General features: G+C 37.2%; 1 protein-coding gene across 1 annotated transcript in view; it reads right to left on the reverse strand.

Annotated features, from left to right (window-relative positions):
* Positions 1-353: 353 nt before the first annotated feature.
* The window catches only part of MRPS31 (mitochondrial ribosomal protein S31), a 33,090-nt gene continuing 16,279 nt past the window's right edge, over positions 354-17,164 (reverse strand). The window contains exons 5-7 of the mRNA XM_042906744.1: positions 16,022-16,101; positions 12,526-12,669; positions 354-1,689 (exon numbers count right to left, since the gene is read on the reverse strand). Coding sequence (XP_042762678.1) covers positions 1,460-1,689; positions 12,526-12,669; positions 16,022-16,101 — 454 coding nt within the window. The 3' untranslated portion in view covers positions 354-1,459. The remainder of the gene's footprint in view (positions 1,690-12,525; positions 12,670-16,021; positions 16,102-17,164) is intronic.

The raw sequence follows: 17,164 nt of genomic DNA on the forward strand, positions 1-17,164 counted from the left end.
GCATAGGCCTTTTCATGATATGGCAGCTTCTTCAAAGCCAGTAGAATTCTCACCCAGTTGGCTAACAAGGAGTCTTACGTAATGTACTATAATCACAAGAGTGACTAATTCTTTCGCTTTTGCCACAGAACATAACCCAACGAAGGGAGTCACCTTTACCATAGTCTATTTGCTAGAAGCAAATCTCAGGTTCTCTCCACACTCCACTGTGAACTGATGTCGCTCATAAATCGTAAAAATTTTTGCATCCATGAACTATCCAAAGACGAATTCTGACCCATTTCTCCTTTTTTTCCCCCTTCTGGAAATCTGATTGCACAAATACTACTTTTTTTTTACTTTTTTAAAAGTAGGCTCCATGCCCAACATGGGCCTTGAACTGAGATCAAGAGTCGCATGCTCTACTTACTGACTGAGCCAGCCAGGTGCCTAACAAATGTTGCCTTCTTATACCAATCTTTACCTTGCTTTCATACTTTTCTCGTTTCTTCTCTCTACTACATATGGATTTCTTGAGATCTATTTTCCAGTATCTAATCTGTTGTTACACTTCTTCACTACATTTTTTTTCCAAAATCCAATCACTTTCGTCTCTTGCTCTATACTTTCTTATATATAGTTCATAGTATGAATATTTAAAGGCTTTACAAAGTCTGCTTTTGTTATCTGTTTCTGCTTGTGTGCAATCACGCTGCTTTGTTTCCTTATATGTTTTATAATTTGAATCCTGAGTTTATGATGGGTTCCTTCACAGGATTTTCATTTGCCGGGGGCCTGAAACACTACTAGGCTGGGGCTGCTGTAAACTAAATTCTTGTTTTGAGTCTTTTAGAATCTTCAATCCTTTGAGTTGTATGAAATTGAGTCACACTGCTAAGCACCATAGTAGAAAAATAAACAGTTCTAACTTCGGCATGAAGACTAGAGGGCTAGAGGGGGTTAGAATAAGCTGTTTATTTTTACAAGGTTGCTTCTCGCTGGTGACCCAGACTTACACAAGGGTCATTAATTTATGGTGAAATATATAAAAATATATATGTATATATATTCAAATATATAAAACATATGTGTATGTAGATATACATATTCACAGCATATAAACCTGTCTATAAATCATCTCAACTGTTACAGCATCCTGACATCATCAGATATCTGGTTAATAATTATATTTCAAAGAAGTATGGTCACTGAAAAGAAAAATGTTGGAGAAAGCAGCCTTAAACTTATTACTAATTCTAAGATATTCTTCTTGTTAAGAATTACTAGTTGATTCTGTGAATGTTGACTTTTCTTCATGCAAGAATATTCTTCAGTTACTATACATACTTTTAAGCAATTTAACATTTATACCATTCAAATCAGATGTAATAATTAACATAATATAGGAAAACTTCTAGTAAAATTATTTAATTTAGTTATAGTATCTATCTCCAGCTTGAAACAAAAATTTCCATGGTCTTCAATTGAACTGTATGCCACTTTCTTTTAGAATGTCTTGTTTTTCATTAAAATAATTTCTAAACCACTCTATATGTTCAACCTTCTGTTTAACACTCAGATATGGATTTTTGGAAAGGCCACAGGTCACCAGCTCCATGAAGTGGCGAATTGGTCCTTGTTTTGGAAAATCTTCCAGATGTTTATCCAGAAATACATGTTCATGAAATTCTGAACCATCATCATCAAAACCTAGGAAATGAGATAAAAATACATTACAATTTTCATGTAAAACCTCTCTCATAAAATTAAGATTAATGGGTTTACAGTTAAAGGCATGAACTCTGTAGTAAGACCTGGGTTTTCCCACCAATTTAACAACCGTGTGATTGTGCAAATTAAGTAAAGTTCTCTGAACATCAGTTTTCAGGTATAAAATGAGGATTAAAATAGAACCTTCCTCAAGGGGTTTCCGTAAAGATTACATAGACACAAAGCTTATAAAACTCTTTTATAAGGCTTAGCATATAATACATGTTTAAAGGGTAGCAGCAGTTGCTGCTAGTGAGTATTTTAATACCTAAAGCAACTACTAAGAAAACCATATAATTAAACTAAAAAAATTTTACATAAACAAAACAAGATAGAATCCTAAAACATGTTCAAGCAGCCCACAGGAAGCTAAAAAAAAGAGGAATGAGAAATGGAGAAAATGAACAGAAGACAACTAATAAAATGAGAGACTTAAGTCCTAACAAATCAATAATTACTTTTTTTTTTTTTTAATTTTTTTTAACATTTATTTATTTTTGAGACAGAGAGAGGACAGAGTATGAACGGGGGAGGGTCAGAGAGAGGGAGACACAGAATCGGAAGCAGGCTCCAGGCTCTGAGCTGTCAGCACAGAGCCCGACGCGGGGCTCGAACTCACGGACCGCGAGATCATGACCTGAGCCGAAGTGGCCGCTTAACCGACTGAGCCACCCAGGCGCCCCAATAATTACTTTTTTTAAAAAGATTTTATTTTTAAGATTTATAATAAGTGGGGCTTGAACTCACAACCCCCAGATCAAGAGTCATACACTCTACCAACTAAGCCAGCCAAGCACCCCAATCAATAATCACTTCAAATGTAATGGTCTAAATACACCAATCAAAAGACAGAGATTGGCAGAGTGGATATAAAAACATACATGCAACTGTATGCTTTCTATAAGAAGCTCACTTCAAATACAACATAGGTAGGTTGAAAGTAAAAGGATGAAGAAAAATATATCCTGTTAACATTAATGTTTAAAAAAAAAGAAAGCATGAGTGGTTATATGATTATCACATAAAATAGACTTCAGAGCAAAGAAAATTACTGGGGAGAAATAAAAACATTACATAACAAATGGGTCAATCCACCAAGAAGATACAGTGCTCTGAATTATGTACGCACCAAACAACAGAGTTTCTAAATATGTGAAAGAAAAAAATGATAGAAATGAAAGAGAAATAGAAAAACCCACAGTGATAGTTGGGCATTTCAAAAGGCCACCGTCAGCAATTCTGAGAACTGCACAATAGAAAATTAGCCACGACAGAGAAGAAGTGAACAACATCAACAAACGGTATCAAACTGACATCTATACAACACTCCACCAAACCATTTCAGAGGACAAATTCTGTTCAAGCATTCATGGAACATTCACCTAGCTAGACCACATCCTAGGTCACAAATGAAAATAACTGGAGTAATACATAGTAGATTCTCTGATCATAATGGAATCAAACCAGAAATCAGTAAGAGGAAGACAATAGGAAACAGTTAAAACTTAAATATACTTAAAAAGAATTCATAGGTCATAGAAGAAATCTCAAAGATAATTTAAAAAAAAAACTCTGAATGAAAATGAAAACACAATTTGTGAAAATGATATCACAATTTGTGGGACACAGCTAAAGCAGTCCTAAAAAAGGAAACACACAGCACTAAATGCACTTACATAAGAGGAAAAGTCTCAAATCAATCATCTTTTTTTTTTTAATGTTTATTCATTTTTGAGATAGAGAGAGACAGAGCATGAATGGGGGAAGGCCAGAGAGAGAGGGAGACACAGAATCCGAAACAGGCTCCAGGCTCTGAGCTGCCAGCACAGAGCCTGACGCGGGGCTCGAACCCATGGACCGCGAGATCGTGACCTGAGCCGAAGTCGGACGCCCAACCGACTGAGCCACCCAGGCGCCCCCAAATCATCTTTTTTTTTTTAACGTTTATTTATTTTTTTGGGAGAGACGGAGTGTGAGTGAGGGAGGGGCAGAGAAAGAGGGAGACACAGAAATCGAAGCAGGCTCCAGGCTCTGAGCTGTCAGCACAGAGCCCAACAGAGGGCTCAAACTCATAAACCGTGAGACCATGACTTGAGCCAGGTGGCCCACTCAAATCAATAGTCTAAGTTCCACCTCAAGAACCTACCAAAAGAGCAAAATAGTCCCAAAGCAAGCAAAGGAAGGAAGTAAACATTTAAAATCGATAAAACTGAAAACAGGAAAATAGAGAAAAATCAGTGAAACAAATACTTAGTTCTTTTTAAAAAAATCTTTATTTTTGAGAGCGACAGAGAGAGTGCAAGTGGTGGAGGGGCAGAGAGAGAGGCAGAGAGAGAATCCCAAGCAGGCTTCTCACTGTCAGCGCAGAGCCAGACGTGGGGCTCGATTTCAGGAACCATGAGAACACGACTCGAGACGAAATCAAAAGGCAGATGCTTAACCAAGTCGGTGTCTTAATCCACCCAAGTGCCCCCAAATACTTAGTTCTTTAAAGAAAACCAGTAAAATTCATAAGTCTCTATTAAGTCTGATAAAGAAAAAAGGAGAGGAATGAAATAGAAATGAAAAGGGGATTATCACTACAAATCCTGAAATCATTCACAGCATAATAAAAGAATACCACAAACAATTATATACTAAAAATTCAACAACTTGGGGAAGAAAAAAATGGACAACTTAAAAATCAATTAAACTACCAAAGTTCAAACCAAAATATATAACCTGAATACTTATAACTATTCAAGAAATTTGTAGTTTAAAAGGTCTCAAAAAAGAAATCCCTAAGCCCAGATAGCTTCACTTGAGAATCTTATTAAACACCGAAAGAAAAACTAACATCAGTTTTACACAATCTTTTCCAGAAACTAGACCCCTCCAAACTCATTGTATAAGGTCAGTATTACCTGGTTACCAAAACCAGACAAAGACACAACAACAAAACAAATAAAAAGAGAGAGAACTACGAGCCATTATCTCTCATGAACTTAGAGGCAAAAACTTTAAACAATATTAGCAAACAAATCCAACAATGTATAAAAAGACTTATATGCCAGGATTAAGTGGGATTTATGCCAGCTATGCAGGGTTGGTTCAACATTTGAAAAACAATGTCATCCATATCAACAGGCTGAAGAAGAAAAGTCATGTGACACAACACCCATTTTTGATAAAAACTTTCACCAATTTAGAATAAGAAAAACAATTTCAACTTGCTAAAGAGCATCTATAAAAAATCTACAGCTAATATCATACTTCATGGTGAAAGACTGCAGCTTTTCCCTTAAGTTCATGAGCACAAAACCAAAGTCAGCTCTTACCAATCTTACCCAAAACAGTACTAAAAATTTTAGCCACTGCAGTGAGGAAGAAAAGGCACAGAGATGGCAAAGGAAGAAATAAAACCATCCCTATTTGTAGATGACATGTTTGTCTACATAGAAAATCCCAAAGAATCTACAAAAAAAACCTCCTAGAACTAATTAGTGAGTTCAGTAAGGTTACAGGATACAAAATCAACACAAAAAAATCAATCACATTTCTAATTAAACGTAAATTGGAAGACTCAACCTATTAAGATGTCAATTCTCTCCAAATTTATCTATAGGTTTAATGCTCTTCCTATCAAAACCTCAGTGAGGTTTTGCTACAGATAAGTCTATTCTAAAATTGGTAAGGAAAGGCACAATCTTGACAGAGAAGAATAAAATAGAAACAATAATGCTAAGACTTACTGAAATAGCTATAATAATCAAAAGCATCATATTGGCAGAGGGACAGACACACAGATTGATGGAACAGAAGTGAGGGCCAGAAATAGACCCTGTTATGGACTGAACGGTGTCCCCCCAAAATCAACAGGTTGAGGTCCTAATTCCCAATGACTATATTTAGAGATAGGACCTTTAAAGAGGTAATTAAGGTTAGACGAAGTTGTAACAGTGGAGCTCTGATCCAATAGGACTGGTGTCCTTATAAGAAGACGAAGAGACACCAAGAATGCACAGAGAGAAAAAAAAATCACGCGAAGATACAAGGAGGAAAGTATCTGCAAACCGAGAGGGCCCGGAGAAACAAAACCTGCTGGTACCTTGATCTTGGACTTCCAACCTCCAGAACTATGAAAAAATCAATCTGTTGTTTAAGCGAGCCATCCATGGTATTTTGTTATGGCAGCCCTGCCTGAGTAAGAACAGACCCACACAAGTAGGCCCAGTTTTTTAAACAAAGGCACAAAACCAATTCAATGAAGAAAGGGTAGCCGTTTCAACAAACGGTGCCAGAGCAACTGGATATCTATTGACAGACACACAGAAAGAACCTCAACCTAAACCTCACACTTCATACAAATGAACCCCAAATGGATCACGAATTTAAATCTAAAACTATACATCATATAGAAAAAAAATAGGGGATGGGTGCCTGGATCAGTCGGTGGAGCACGAGACTCTTGATCTCGGGGCTGTGCATTCGAGTCTTATGTCGGGTGTAGAGATTACTTAAAAATAAAATCTTTTTTTTTTTTTTTAATGTTTATTTTTCAGAGAGAGACACACACAGAACATGAGCGGGGGAGGGGCAGAGAGAGAGGGAGATACAGAATCCCAAGCAGGCTCCACACAGGGCTTGAACTCATGAACCACGAGATCATGACCTGAGCCAAAGTTGGACGCTTAACTGACTGAGCCACCCAGGTGCACCTAAGTTTATCCATTTATTTTGAAAGAGAGAGAGAGAGAACCAGCAAGGGAGGGGCAGAAAGAGAGGTAGACAGAGGATCCAAAGCAGCTCTGGGTTGACAGCAGAGAGCCGGACGCGGGGCTCAAACTCACGAACTGTGACATCATGACCTGAGCTGAAGTCGGATGCTTAACAGACTGAGCCACCCAGGTGCCTCAAAAATAAAATCGTAAAAAAAGAACAGAAGAAAACATAGGGGAAAATCTTCTGGTTCAAGGGCTGGCAAAGAACCTGACACCAAAAGCACCATCCGTAAGAGGAAAAACCGGACCCCATCAAAACTAAAAATTTTCCTCTGTCAAAGACCCTGTTAAGAGGATGAAACGACAACTATAGACAGGGGAAAAAATATTTGCAAACCGAATATTCAAGAAAGGGCTAGTATCTGGAATGTATATATAAAAAAACCTCTTAAAACTCAAAAGTAAGAAAACCAGACACCCCAATTAGAAAATGGGCAAAAAACAGAAACAGACATGTCACTGAAGAAAATAAACAGATGGCAAACACACACATACAAAACACGGTCAACCTCTGCAGCGATGAACGAAATGCAGATTAAAACCATAATGAGCTATTAACACACATTCATCAGAAGGTAAATAAATCTAAAGACAACAGTGACGACATCAACTGCTGGTGAGAATGAGAAGCAAAGACTGTTCGCACATTGCTGGAAGGAATATAAAATGGCACAGCTACTCTAGAAATCAGTTTAGAAGTTTCTTTAAAAAGTGAACATGCAACTACCATATGACCCAACAATGTCGCACCTAAGTATTTACCCTAGGGAAATGGAAATCTGTATTCATACAAAACTCTGTCCACGAGTATTTATAGTACCTTTATTCACAATAGCCTCAAACTGGTAACAACCCAGGTGTCTTTTATCAGGTGAATGGCTAAACTATATGGCATATTCAATTAAAACAAACAAACCCACAAACATACTGATACATGCAACAGCTTGGATACATCTCCAGAGAATTAATCAGGCGGAGTTGAAAAAAAGCCAATCCCCAAAGGTTACACATTATATATGATTCTATTTGTATATATTTTTAAGTCTATTTATTTATTTGGAGAGAAGAGAGAGAAAGAGAGTGCTCGTGCAAGCACACAGGGGAGGGGCAGAGAGAGAACCCCAAGTAGGCTCCAAGCTAATGACATGGGGCTCAATCTCAGGAACCGAGAGATCATGACCTGAGCTGAAATCAAGAGTTAGATGCTTAACTGACTGAGCCACCCAGGTGCCCCTGTATATATTTCCTGAACTGGGAAAATAATAGGAAATGTAGAAGCGTTTTAATGATTGTCAGAGATCCAGGACAAAGGAGGGGAGGCAGTGGGTGGCAAACGGGTGTGGTCATAAAAGGTGTATGTATACAAAGAGCTCCTTGAGTCGGAGCTTGACTGGGGTGGTGGTCACATGACTCTACATGTGATAAAATTGTACAGAACTAAATATGTACACACAAAGGACTACTTGTAAAACTGGTGACATCTGAACATGGTTGAAGAACTATCAATGCCAATGGCCTGGCTGTAATGTTATATGTAGTCTGGTTATGTAGGAAGTAACTATTGGGAGAAAATGGGTAGAGGCTGTCCAGGATATTTATTATTTCTTCAGTGGCATGTAAATCTACAATGATCTCAAAATAGGAGGCTTGAAAAATGCTTTGTGGGGCACCTGGGTGGCTCAGTAAGTTAAGCGTCGACATGGGCTCAGGTCATGATCTCGCGGTCCATGAGTTTGAGCCCCACCTCAGGCGCTGTGCTGACAGCTCAGAGCCTGGAGCCTGCTTCGGATTCTGTGTCTCCCTCTCTCTCTGCCCTTCCCCTGCTTGCACTCTGTCTGTCTGTCTGTCTGTCTCTCTCTCTCAAAAATAGTGAACATTAAAAAAATAAAAAAATGCTTTCTAATCACACTTGGAGTTAGTTTATATTTACTGAGAGATTTTTAAAAAATTTATTTGGACATTTAAAGATCTATACATTCTTTTTATTAAAACAAATGTAAATAAAAGGGGCGCCTGCGTGGTTCAGTCAGTTAAGCATCCGACTTTGGCTCAGGCCATGATCTCACAGTTCATGAGTTCAAGCCCCGCATCAGGCTCTGTGCTGACAGCTCAGAGCCTGGAGCTTTCTTCAGATTCTGTGTCTCCCTCTCTCTCTGTTCCTCTCCTGCCTGCACTCTGTCTCTCTCAAAAATAAATAAACTAAAAAAATTAAAAAAAAAAAAAAAAAAGCAAAACAAAAGTAAATAAAAAAAAATCAAGGTGGTAGATTAACAAATGGCCACATATCACCCCTATGTTTCTATTCATGCCCTTTACAGTGTGGCTTTGCCATTCTTCCCATAAATAGGTGCAGCCTGTCTCTCAAACCGGTGAATTCAGGGTTGGCCAAGTGACCTGCTTTGTCAATGGGGTATTATTAACACAGTGCAAACAAAGGCTTGAAAAACACTTACACATCAATCCTTGCTCTTCCTTACTGTTAGGAACTCTACCGCGGCCATGTGAAGAAGCCCAAGCTGGTCTGTGAGATGGTGAGTGACATGTAACCCAGGTATCTCCATCTTCCCTGACAACAGCCAGCACCAACAGCCAGACATGTGAGACCAGCCACTCTAGAAGGACCCACCCTCAGCGAAGCTGCCAAAACCATCCAGAAAACCCCAAAATTCATGAGCAGTTCCAAACTTAGTTGTTGTTTTATTAAGTTTTGGGGTGGCACATTATGCAGCAAAAACTGATACATTTCGGAACACAATTTGGTGGCATATCTATGGCTAAAGAACATTCAAGAGCAAGACTGTTAACTGGGTACTGGTAAAAATATGATTAAGTTTAAAGTCAAAGTCAAAGCTAAAATAAAAATGTTTTTATTATCAATCCAATATAAAATCACTACTACAAAATCTAAGTGGTAATAATGCCACCTAACTGCTCTTGCAAATCTCTATGCTGGCAAAGCAAAACAGAAGGGACAAACCAGTTCTTAAAAAAAAACAAAACAAAAAACAAAACAAAAAAACTGAAAAAAGATACTTCAAATCAGAAAATAATTTATATGTTTTACACGGCAAAACAACAAACTGCAATTTTTTTACATAAATGAAAAACACAACACTGGGAAGCGAAGTTATAAACACAGGACACGTCATTTTGTCATTTTCAGTATTACGTTCAGAAACCGGCATGGCCTGCCCTTAGAAATAAAACCCCTTTCCCCAAAAGCATCAAAGTAAATCTTCATAAAGCTAACTGTTAGTAGAGACAGCATGACGTTTTATTCATCTTAAAATTTAAAAATAAGAATCTAGAAGAATCTTATTGAACTGCTGAGGCTCCAAATTCTAATGCCAGTCTCTTAAAGTATTCTGAAGTTCCTAAGTGTATATTGAGGGAAGTGATCAAAGTGAGAAAGTTTCCACAGTTCCTTTCCTGTTTTTCATTCAGATAACAATTGGCTTAAGGAGCTGGAAATGAGATACCTCCCTTTCCCACCCTGAAGCATCAATAATATGTACCATGTGTATGGAAACTTGTCACATTTATCTCCCCAACCTAACCAAACTACGTGTTTTTTTCCTTTTGTAAAAAATAAACTCTCTTAAAAATCAGGTCAAATTTAAGATAAGTTCCTGTGGAGTATGGACATTCAAGATTTTGATGATCTTAAGTGTTTTATTGATGACAATGTATACCAACCCATACTTTCCTAATACCCTACTTGGTGGTTCCTAGAAAATACATATCCTCACTAATAGTTTAAGATTTAAAATCCTTACAGTAAAATCCTCTCACAATATTGTTGTAGGAACAGGGAATGATGAGGTTGATGATCCTTTACTTGTATAATAACCTCACTTGTTTCTCAGAAGAATCCCATAAAATAAGTCCTATTATTGTTCCCATCATTTCATAGACAGGAGAAGCGAGGCTTAGAGAGGTCAAGCATACAACTCACTCAAAACTGGAACCCTTAACCACTGTCTCTCCTAAATAAAGTCACATTTATTCTACCTCAATATTGGGTTTTAAAACCATGTTTTTAACTGTGAGGACTTGGAACATCCAAATTTCATCAAATAATGAAATCTTCCCTTAATATTACATACTGTATTCTGTTAATTTTTTTCTCTAAAATTAAAAAAAAAATTTTAATGTGTATTTATTTTTGAGAGAGAGAGAGAGAGAGAGAGCGCGAGAGAGAGAGAGCGCAAGCAGGGGAGGGGCAGAGAGAGAGGCAGACACAGAATCTGAAGCAGGCTCCAGGCTGTCAGCATGGAGCCTGACGCAGGGTCTGAACCCACAAGCTGCGAGATCATGACCTGAGCCGAAATTGGACACTCAACTGACTGAGCCATGCAGGCGCCCCTCTCTGAATTTTTTTAATGTTTATTTTTGAGAGAAAAAGAGCACAAGTCGGGGAGGGGAAGAGAGAGAGGGAGACACAGAATCTGAAGCAGATCCAGGCTCTGAGCTATCAGCACAGAGCCTGACGTGGAGCTCGAACTCACGAACCATGAGATCATGATCTGAGCTACAGGTGGTTTCTTAACCAACTGAGCCACCCAGGCCCCAGCTTTTTACTCCTTTTAAAATCCTATGTCCATACAGGAGGGGAAATGAATTAACCATTATTCACATGTCTTATATGCCAAGAACTGTGCTGAGCAAACCAATAACTTTGTTTTATTTCTTATACTCTTCCAGTGAGGTATCTTTAATTTTACAGATGAGGAAACTAAGGTTCAAGAGGCTAGTTTTCTCAAAGGCAAATGGCTAAGCAATGGGAGAGTTCAGATCTGTACTCTGGTTTGTACAACTGAAAAGTCCTTGGGGTTTTTTTTCCTGACACCTACCAGAGTATGGAAAGCATAATACTTTGGCAAATATACATGTTATGTAACAGATGAAACACAGCATCTTTTATTACTGCATATACCACACAAATACACAAAATATTACGAATTTGCTAAGGAATTGTTAAGTCTCTAAAAAGTTTTCCTAAACAAAGTAACACTTCATCAAGATAGAAGACAAAATATTTCTGATATTTAAGTTTCTGTTCCATTTATTAATCCAAACAAATCAAATGTCATCAAAAATAAAATATTAAGGTGACCGTATAATACTACAAAGGTTAAAATATGGACTATACTTTCCCAAGATTTACTGAGGTGTTTGCAACTCCTACCTAATTGTACCATAAAAGTAAACGAACCTCTTCTAATTGAAAATACATCTAAAACGTTTAGCTGATGATAATATAAAAAATACCACAAAACATAAGTAGCACAGTAATACTGTTTTCCTTTTGAGTGAGGAAGAGGTGTCATCTCCAGAATAATCTCCAGGAAAGTAGGTAATAGCACCAAAGCATCTAGGTATGCTGCCAGAGTTCCAAGAAATTTCGAAGCCTTCCAACATTTTTGCTTTGAGTGGTTTTCAAGTACAAGAACCTTGCACCTCATTAATGCAATGGTTTTATGAGTAAAAGATAACCAGTTAAGGCTTTGTAAGAGTTGTAATGTTCTCTAAAATTGAAATATGATGTCACTCCCAGGATTAAATGTATGAGATTTTCCAGATAATCCTGGCTGAGCAACCAGAGAACTGTCATCATTTGCAGTCAACACTTTCATGTCACAAAGCGATCCATGATGCATTTCTGCCATATAACTTTACTTCTTTGGTTTCCTTATCAAACATCTAGAATTCAGGGAAGTTCTAACATTCCTTTTATTTTATTTTCTAAAGATTTTATTTTGAAGTAAACTCTACACCCAACATGGGTCTTGAACTCACAACCCTGAGATCAAGAGTTGCATGCTCCATTAACTGAGCCAGCCAGGTGCCCCTCTAACGTTCCTTTTAAAAACATTGTGAAATTTCTTTTCAGACACCACGAAGAAATTTATACAAAGTTCTGAAATCCATGTAAGTATCCAGACTCTATGACTGAACACCTGCCAGATTTAATCTCCATCACTGAATTGTATAAAACTCTGAAATTAAGATTTACCTGCTTCGTTGTTAATCGGAAACTCCCACAGTTTCCCCTCTTTGGTCCACTGGATCATCTCTTCAAAACCATTCTGAAGGGGCTGTTCATTTACCTCAGCTAACTGCTTAGCAAATTCCACATCCCAAAGTGAAGGTGCTGTCTCTGTATAATAAAAACATTTCAAATAATCACAAGGCAATGCGTATATATCTTTATTTTTACAAAAATGTTATAATCAACTCCAAATTGGTGAAACATTTCAGGTCCTGAGGGATATACATAAACAGTATATAACGGAAGGTCATTCTCTGAGAGCTCAAACTGTTCAAAAATGACATAAAAAGCCTGCAGCAACCACAATTGCAAGCCTTGGCTTCTGTTTTACTACACTGCTAGGCAAGCAAGCCCTGAAGTCTCACTGCCCCCTCTACTGGAAAGGAAAAAAAAATATGTATTTTGTTTAAGGATGTTTCCATGAATGTGAATATTTTTTATAAGACATGTGACTTTGATATTTAAAGTCCAGCCTGTTTACCTTTTAGTCTGTCAAGATAAGTCACCAATATACAACTAATAAAGACCAAAGAAATGAAATTAACATAATAACCATACTACTAACGGATACGGAGCACTTACTCTGTGCTAATGCTTTTTCTACATTAGTTCATTTAATCCTCACAACCAACCCTCTAAGTAAGTTAATATCATGTTAGCTTATAACCACCATCATATCACATTTTAATCATCTTATTTGCTTTGGACATGTAAGACACTTTGCAAGAATGAACTGCATTTCCACCAGTCACTGTTGGTGGGAATGTAAAATGGCACAACCTCTTTGAAAAATAGTTTGGCCGTGACTTTAAAAATTAGAAAATACACTTCGCATACAACCATTTGACTCCTAGATATTTACCTGAGAGAAAACATATGTCCACACAGACTTGTATACGAAAATTCATGTACAGCCATGTCTGACTGCACACTGACTGCTAGATATTAAGTATGTTGGCCTAGAACATCTCATACAGAGAAAAGATCATAGCAGTTAGGCTTAATTAGCCACATTTCCAGAGTAATCATAACAGCAAAATAATTACCATAGTCCCATTTTATAGATTTATTCAGTGGACACTGATGAACCTATGTCTTTTCCATGATCATCAACACCATCATCATTACGTTTTTTTCTATTTAAAAAATTTTTTTAATGTTTTATTTTATATTTGAGAGAGAGAGAGGGAGGCAAAGCGTAAGCAAGGGAGGGACAGAGAGAGAGGGAGACACAGAATCCGAAGCAGTCTCCAGGCTCCAAGCTGCCAGCACAGAGCCAACGCGGGGCTCGAACTCACAAGCAGTGAGATCATGACATGAGCTGAAATCGGACACTTAACCGACTGAGCCACCCAGGTGCCTCAACGCCATCATCGTTGTTGCTAATAGCTGCATCTATGTACTGAATGCCCACTGTGCTCCTGACACTTCAATTACACATTAGTTCATTGAATCCTTGAGAGGTATGTATCAGCCCTATTTTATAGATGGAGAAAGGAAAACTCAAAGAGGTCAGTATGCCAGAATATGAATTTGAATAATCCACATCAAATACTGAAACTCCTTCCATTAAGCTATCTGGCCTCTTGGCTCTAGATTACTCCAGGATAAGGAGTAGGGTCTATGACTATATCCTTTGCAGCAGTGGTAGGAACATGGAGGGAGCAAAATGCGGGAATCCTGGGATAGAAGAACTCATTCAATCAATAAATAATTACTGAATGTAAATTATATGTCAGGCATTATTTTAGGTGATAGGGAAACAGCAGTGAATAAATGCTAAATTTAAGTCTGCATGTTGCTGCTACTGTATTTAATTGGGAACAAAAGACGTTCTTTAGACTCATGCAAGTATAACTTATTAAACAGTACCTTCATTAGAGTAAATTTTCATAAATTTGCATATTACTTTCCTTATTAAAGTACAATCATTTTACACCGTTTTATAAAATTTCAGTACTTCCTTGCCAGCTAATTTCAGTTTTAGGAACAGGATTTCTGATCAAAAAAAGCAAATTGGCTTCTTCAAGAATACAAGTGCCTCTTCTGGTTGTTCATTAGGTGGACAACAGTGACTGCCCTGACAGTAAATTCCCTTTAAAAAAGAAAAAAAATGTTTATTTATTTATTTTGAGAGACAGCAAGCTCAAACAATGCAGTTTTCACATAAGAGAAAGGAGGTTGTTCTCTTAGCTTTCTTTTCAGTTTTAAATGAACAAACACTGATTGATTAATGTAAATATCATATTAAAATTAGATAAAGTGATCTCAAATCACTTGAGTTTTCCTCTATGGATAGATATTCTATAGCTCAATTTGTTCAAAAAAAAGCATTTACAATTTAACATAACTAATTCCTATGATCTGTAAGCCACTTGGCTAGGTGCTGCTGGGTACACAAAAGTCAGTGAAACCTAGGCCTCAACATCTAAAGGTTTATTGAATATTGGGAAAAATCAGATGTTTATATAAGTAAGTGATAGATTAAATGAGACACTGGAGGCTGGCCTCAGAACTTAAAAATCAATCATAAAATTATTTCTATGAAGTCCCAAAAGCTAACTTAGAATCTTTGGAAATGAAAGTCACTTGTAAGCTGAAGACCATTTGCATTGAATTTTCTCATCTATTTTAAGTTATCACTAAACCATATTTAACGTCAAGCAAGAGGACGTCTCGTATCTCTTTGAATTAGACTTCAAATGATGAATTTGAAGGATTGGACTTCTTACCCAAAGAAGAAAGGGGGAAGAATAAAGAACAAGGACTAACTATGTATTAAGAAAAAAACATGAGACTGCTAAATAGATCTCCTGAATGCTCTTCTTCCCAGCTCCGAAACAATCTCCAAATCACCTCACTAAGTTACTTCTACAAATGCTATCTCCTCTTCTGGACAGCAAGCTGCTCTAGGGCCGAAGCCACAGTTTAGCTTTTGTGATAGCACAGCTGCAAATGGTAGGTGATCATTAATGTTCTAACCCAAATCAGCAGCCAACTGATAGCTCTGGATTCAGGAAGCTGGTAGGAGTTACCTCCCGCTGTCTCATAGCATGCAACATTTCAAGGGACACACGTGACCAAGACTGGCAATGTCAACAACTACGTTCATAAGCAGGACCCAGGTCAATGACAGGATGGCTTATTAAAATACTTGACATTATGTAATCAAAACGTGAAGGACGTTGTTGAAAGACGGAATGTTTGTCTACTTGAGAAACAGTGTTGTTCTTTTTTTATGTTTATTTTTTTTTTAGAGAGTGAGCGAGGGCACGCGTGCATGGAAGAGAGAAAGGGAGAGAGAGAGAGAGTCCCAAGTAGGCTCCATGCTGTTAGCACGGAGCTTGATGTGGTGCTTCATCCTGCAAACTGAGAAATCATGACCTGAGCCAAAACCAAGACTTGAACCCTTAACTTATTAACACCCCAGCACCCCCCAATGGTGTTGTTCTTAACAAACCTGTTTCGGGTGCCTCTTCAGTAACGGCCTTAAGGTCAAAAATATTAAGTCTCTTCCCCTTGAGTATATTTTTCCTAAGGCTGGAAAAGAAAAAACAATTTAAGTTATTATTTTTATACACTGCCAACAAAAAATTCTTTAGAAAAAGAAAATTGTATATGAAATACTCAATGTAGAAGTTTAAAAATATTCCACTGACTCACACCCAGACATTTTAACTAAATTTCTGCATCTTTAGAACTGACAACGAAAAACCGGAACAAATGCACTCGAATTTTTGCATCATGATACAATAAAGCGGGTTAAGTAGTTTAATGTCTAAAACAGCTAATTGAAAAGATTAGTTTGAATTGCCATAATTTTTACGTGATCCATTTCATATTAAGGTTTTAGAAAACTCAACATTAGACAGCTATTAAAATATGCTAAATTAAAAGTTGTTGAAGTCAACATTTGTCTTAGTTTAAGGGCAGAAAACACTGCATGTTTAATTACAAACTATAATTATAAAAGATGGCACAGATAAATCAAAACATTCCCACTTATAAAGCAATCATTCTGTAATTTTAACATAATGATTAACTTTCTTTATATAACATTTTTAATTAACTATTGAAATTAATGTCAGAGAGTTAACAGATAACTTTTCCTTGTATATTTTAATCAACTGCTTCATGTATCAACTTACATTCATACTTACATAAATTTACTGGCAGATTAAAAGCCAGTTTAAAAAATGGACAGTTACTTTTAAAATAATTTTGAATACTTCTCTGGATCACATTACTTTTTTCTACAATATCACACTAACTGAAAAAATGCAAATACCATATTAAAATTAGATAAAGTGATCTCAAATCACTTCAGGTTTTTGCTAGCAGGTCCCCAAGTATTTTAAACAAAGGCATTTATGCTCCAGAACCATCCTCAGGGCTTGCATTCTTCTCTGCACCCAGCAGTCCCCAACTTTGCATCAGGTCAACAGGATGATGGATTAAGGTGACTCATGGTAAAGAGGGATTGATCTGGTAAAGTATGGAATTTTAGAAGGTACTAAAGGGAAAGGAAGGGAACAGACGTTTTCATTGCATCTACTATATAGAGTCTGCACATTCCTTTCCTATTTCTCAAGAAAGCCACTTA

Source organism: Panthera leo, chromosome A1, assembly GCF_018350215.1.
Source record: "Panthera leo isolate Ple1 chromosome A1, P.leo_Ple1_pat1.1, whole genome shotgun sequence".
NCBI lineage: Eukaryota > Metazoa > Chordata > Mammalia > Carnivora > Felidae > Panthera > Panthera leo.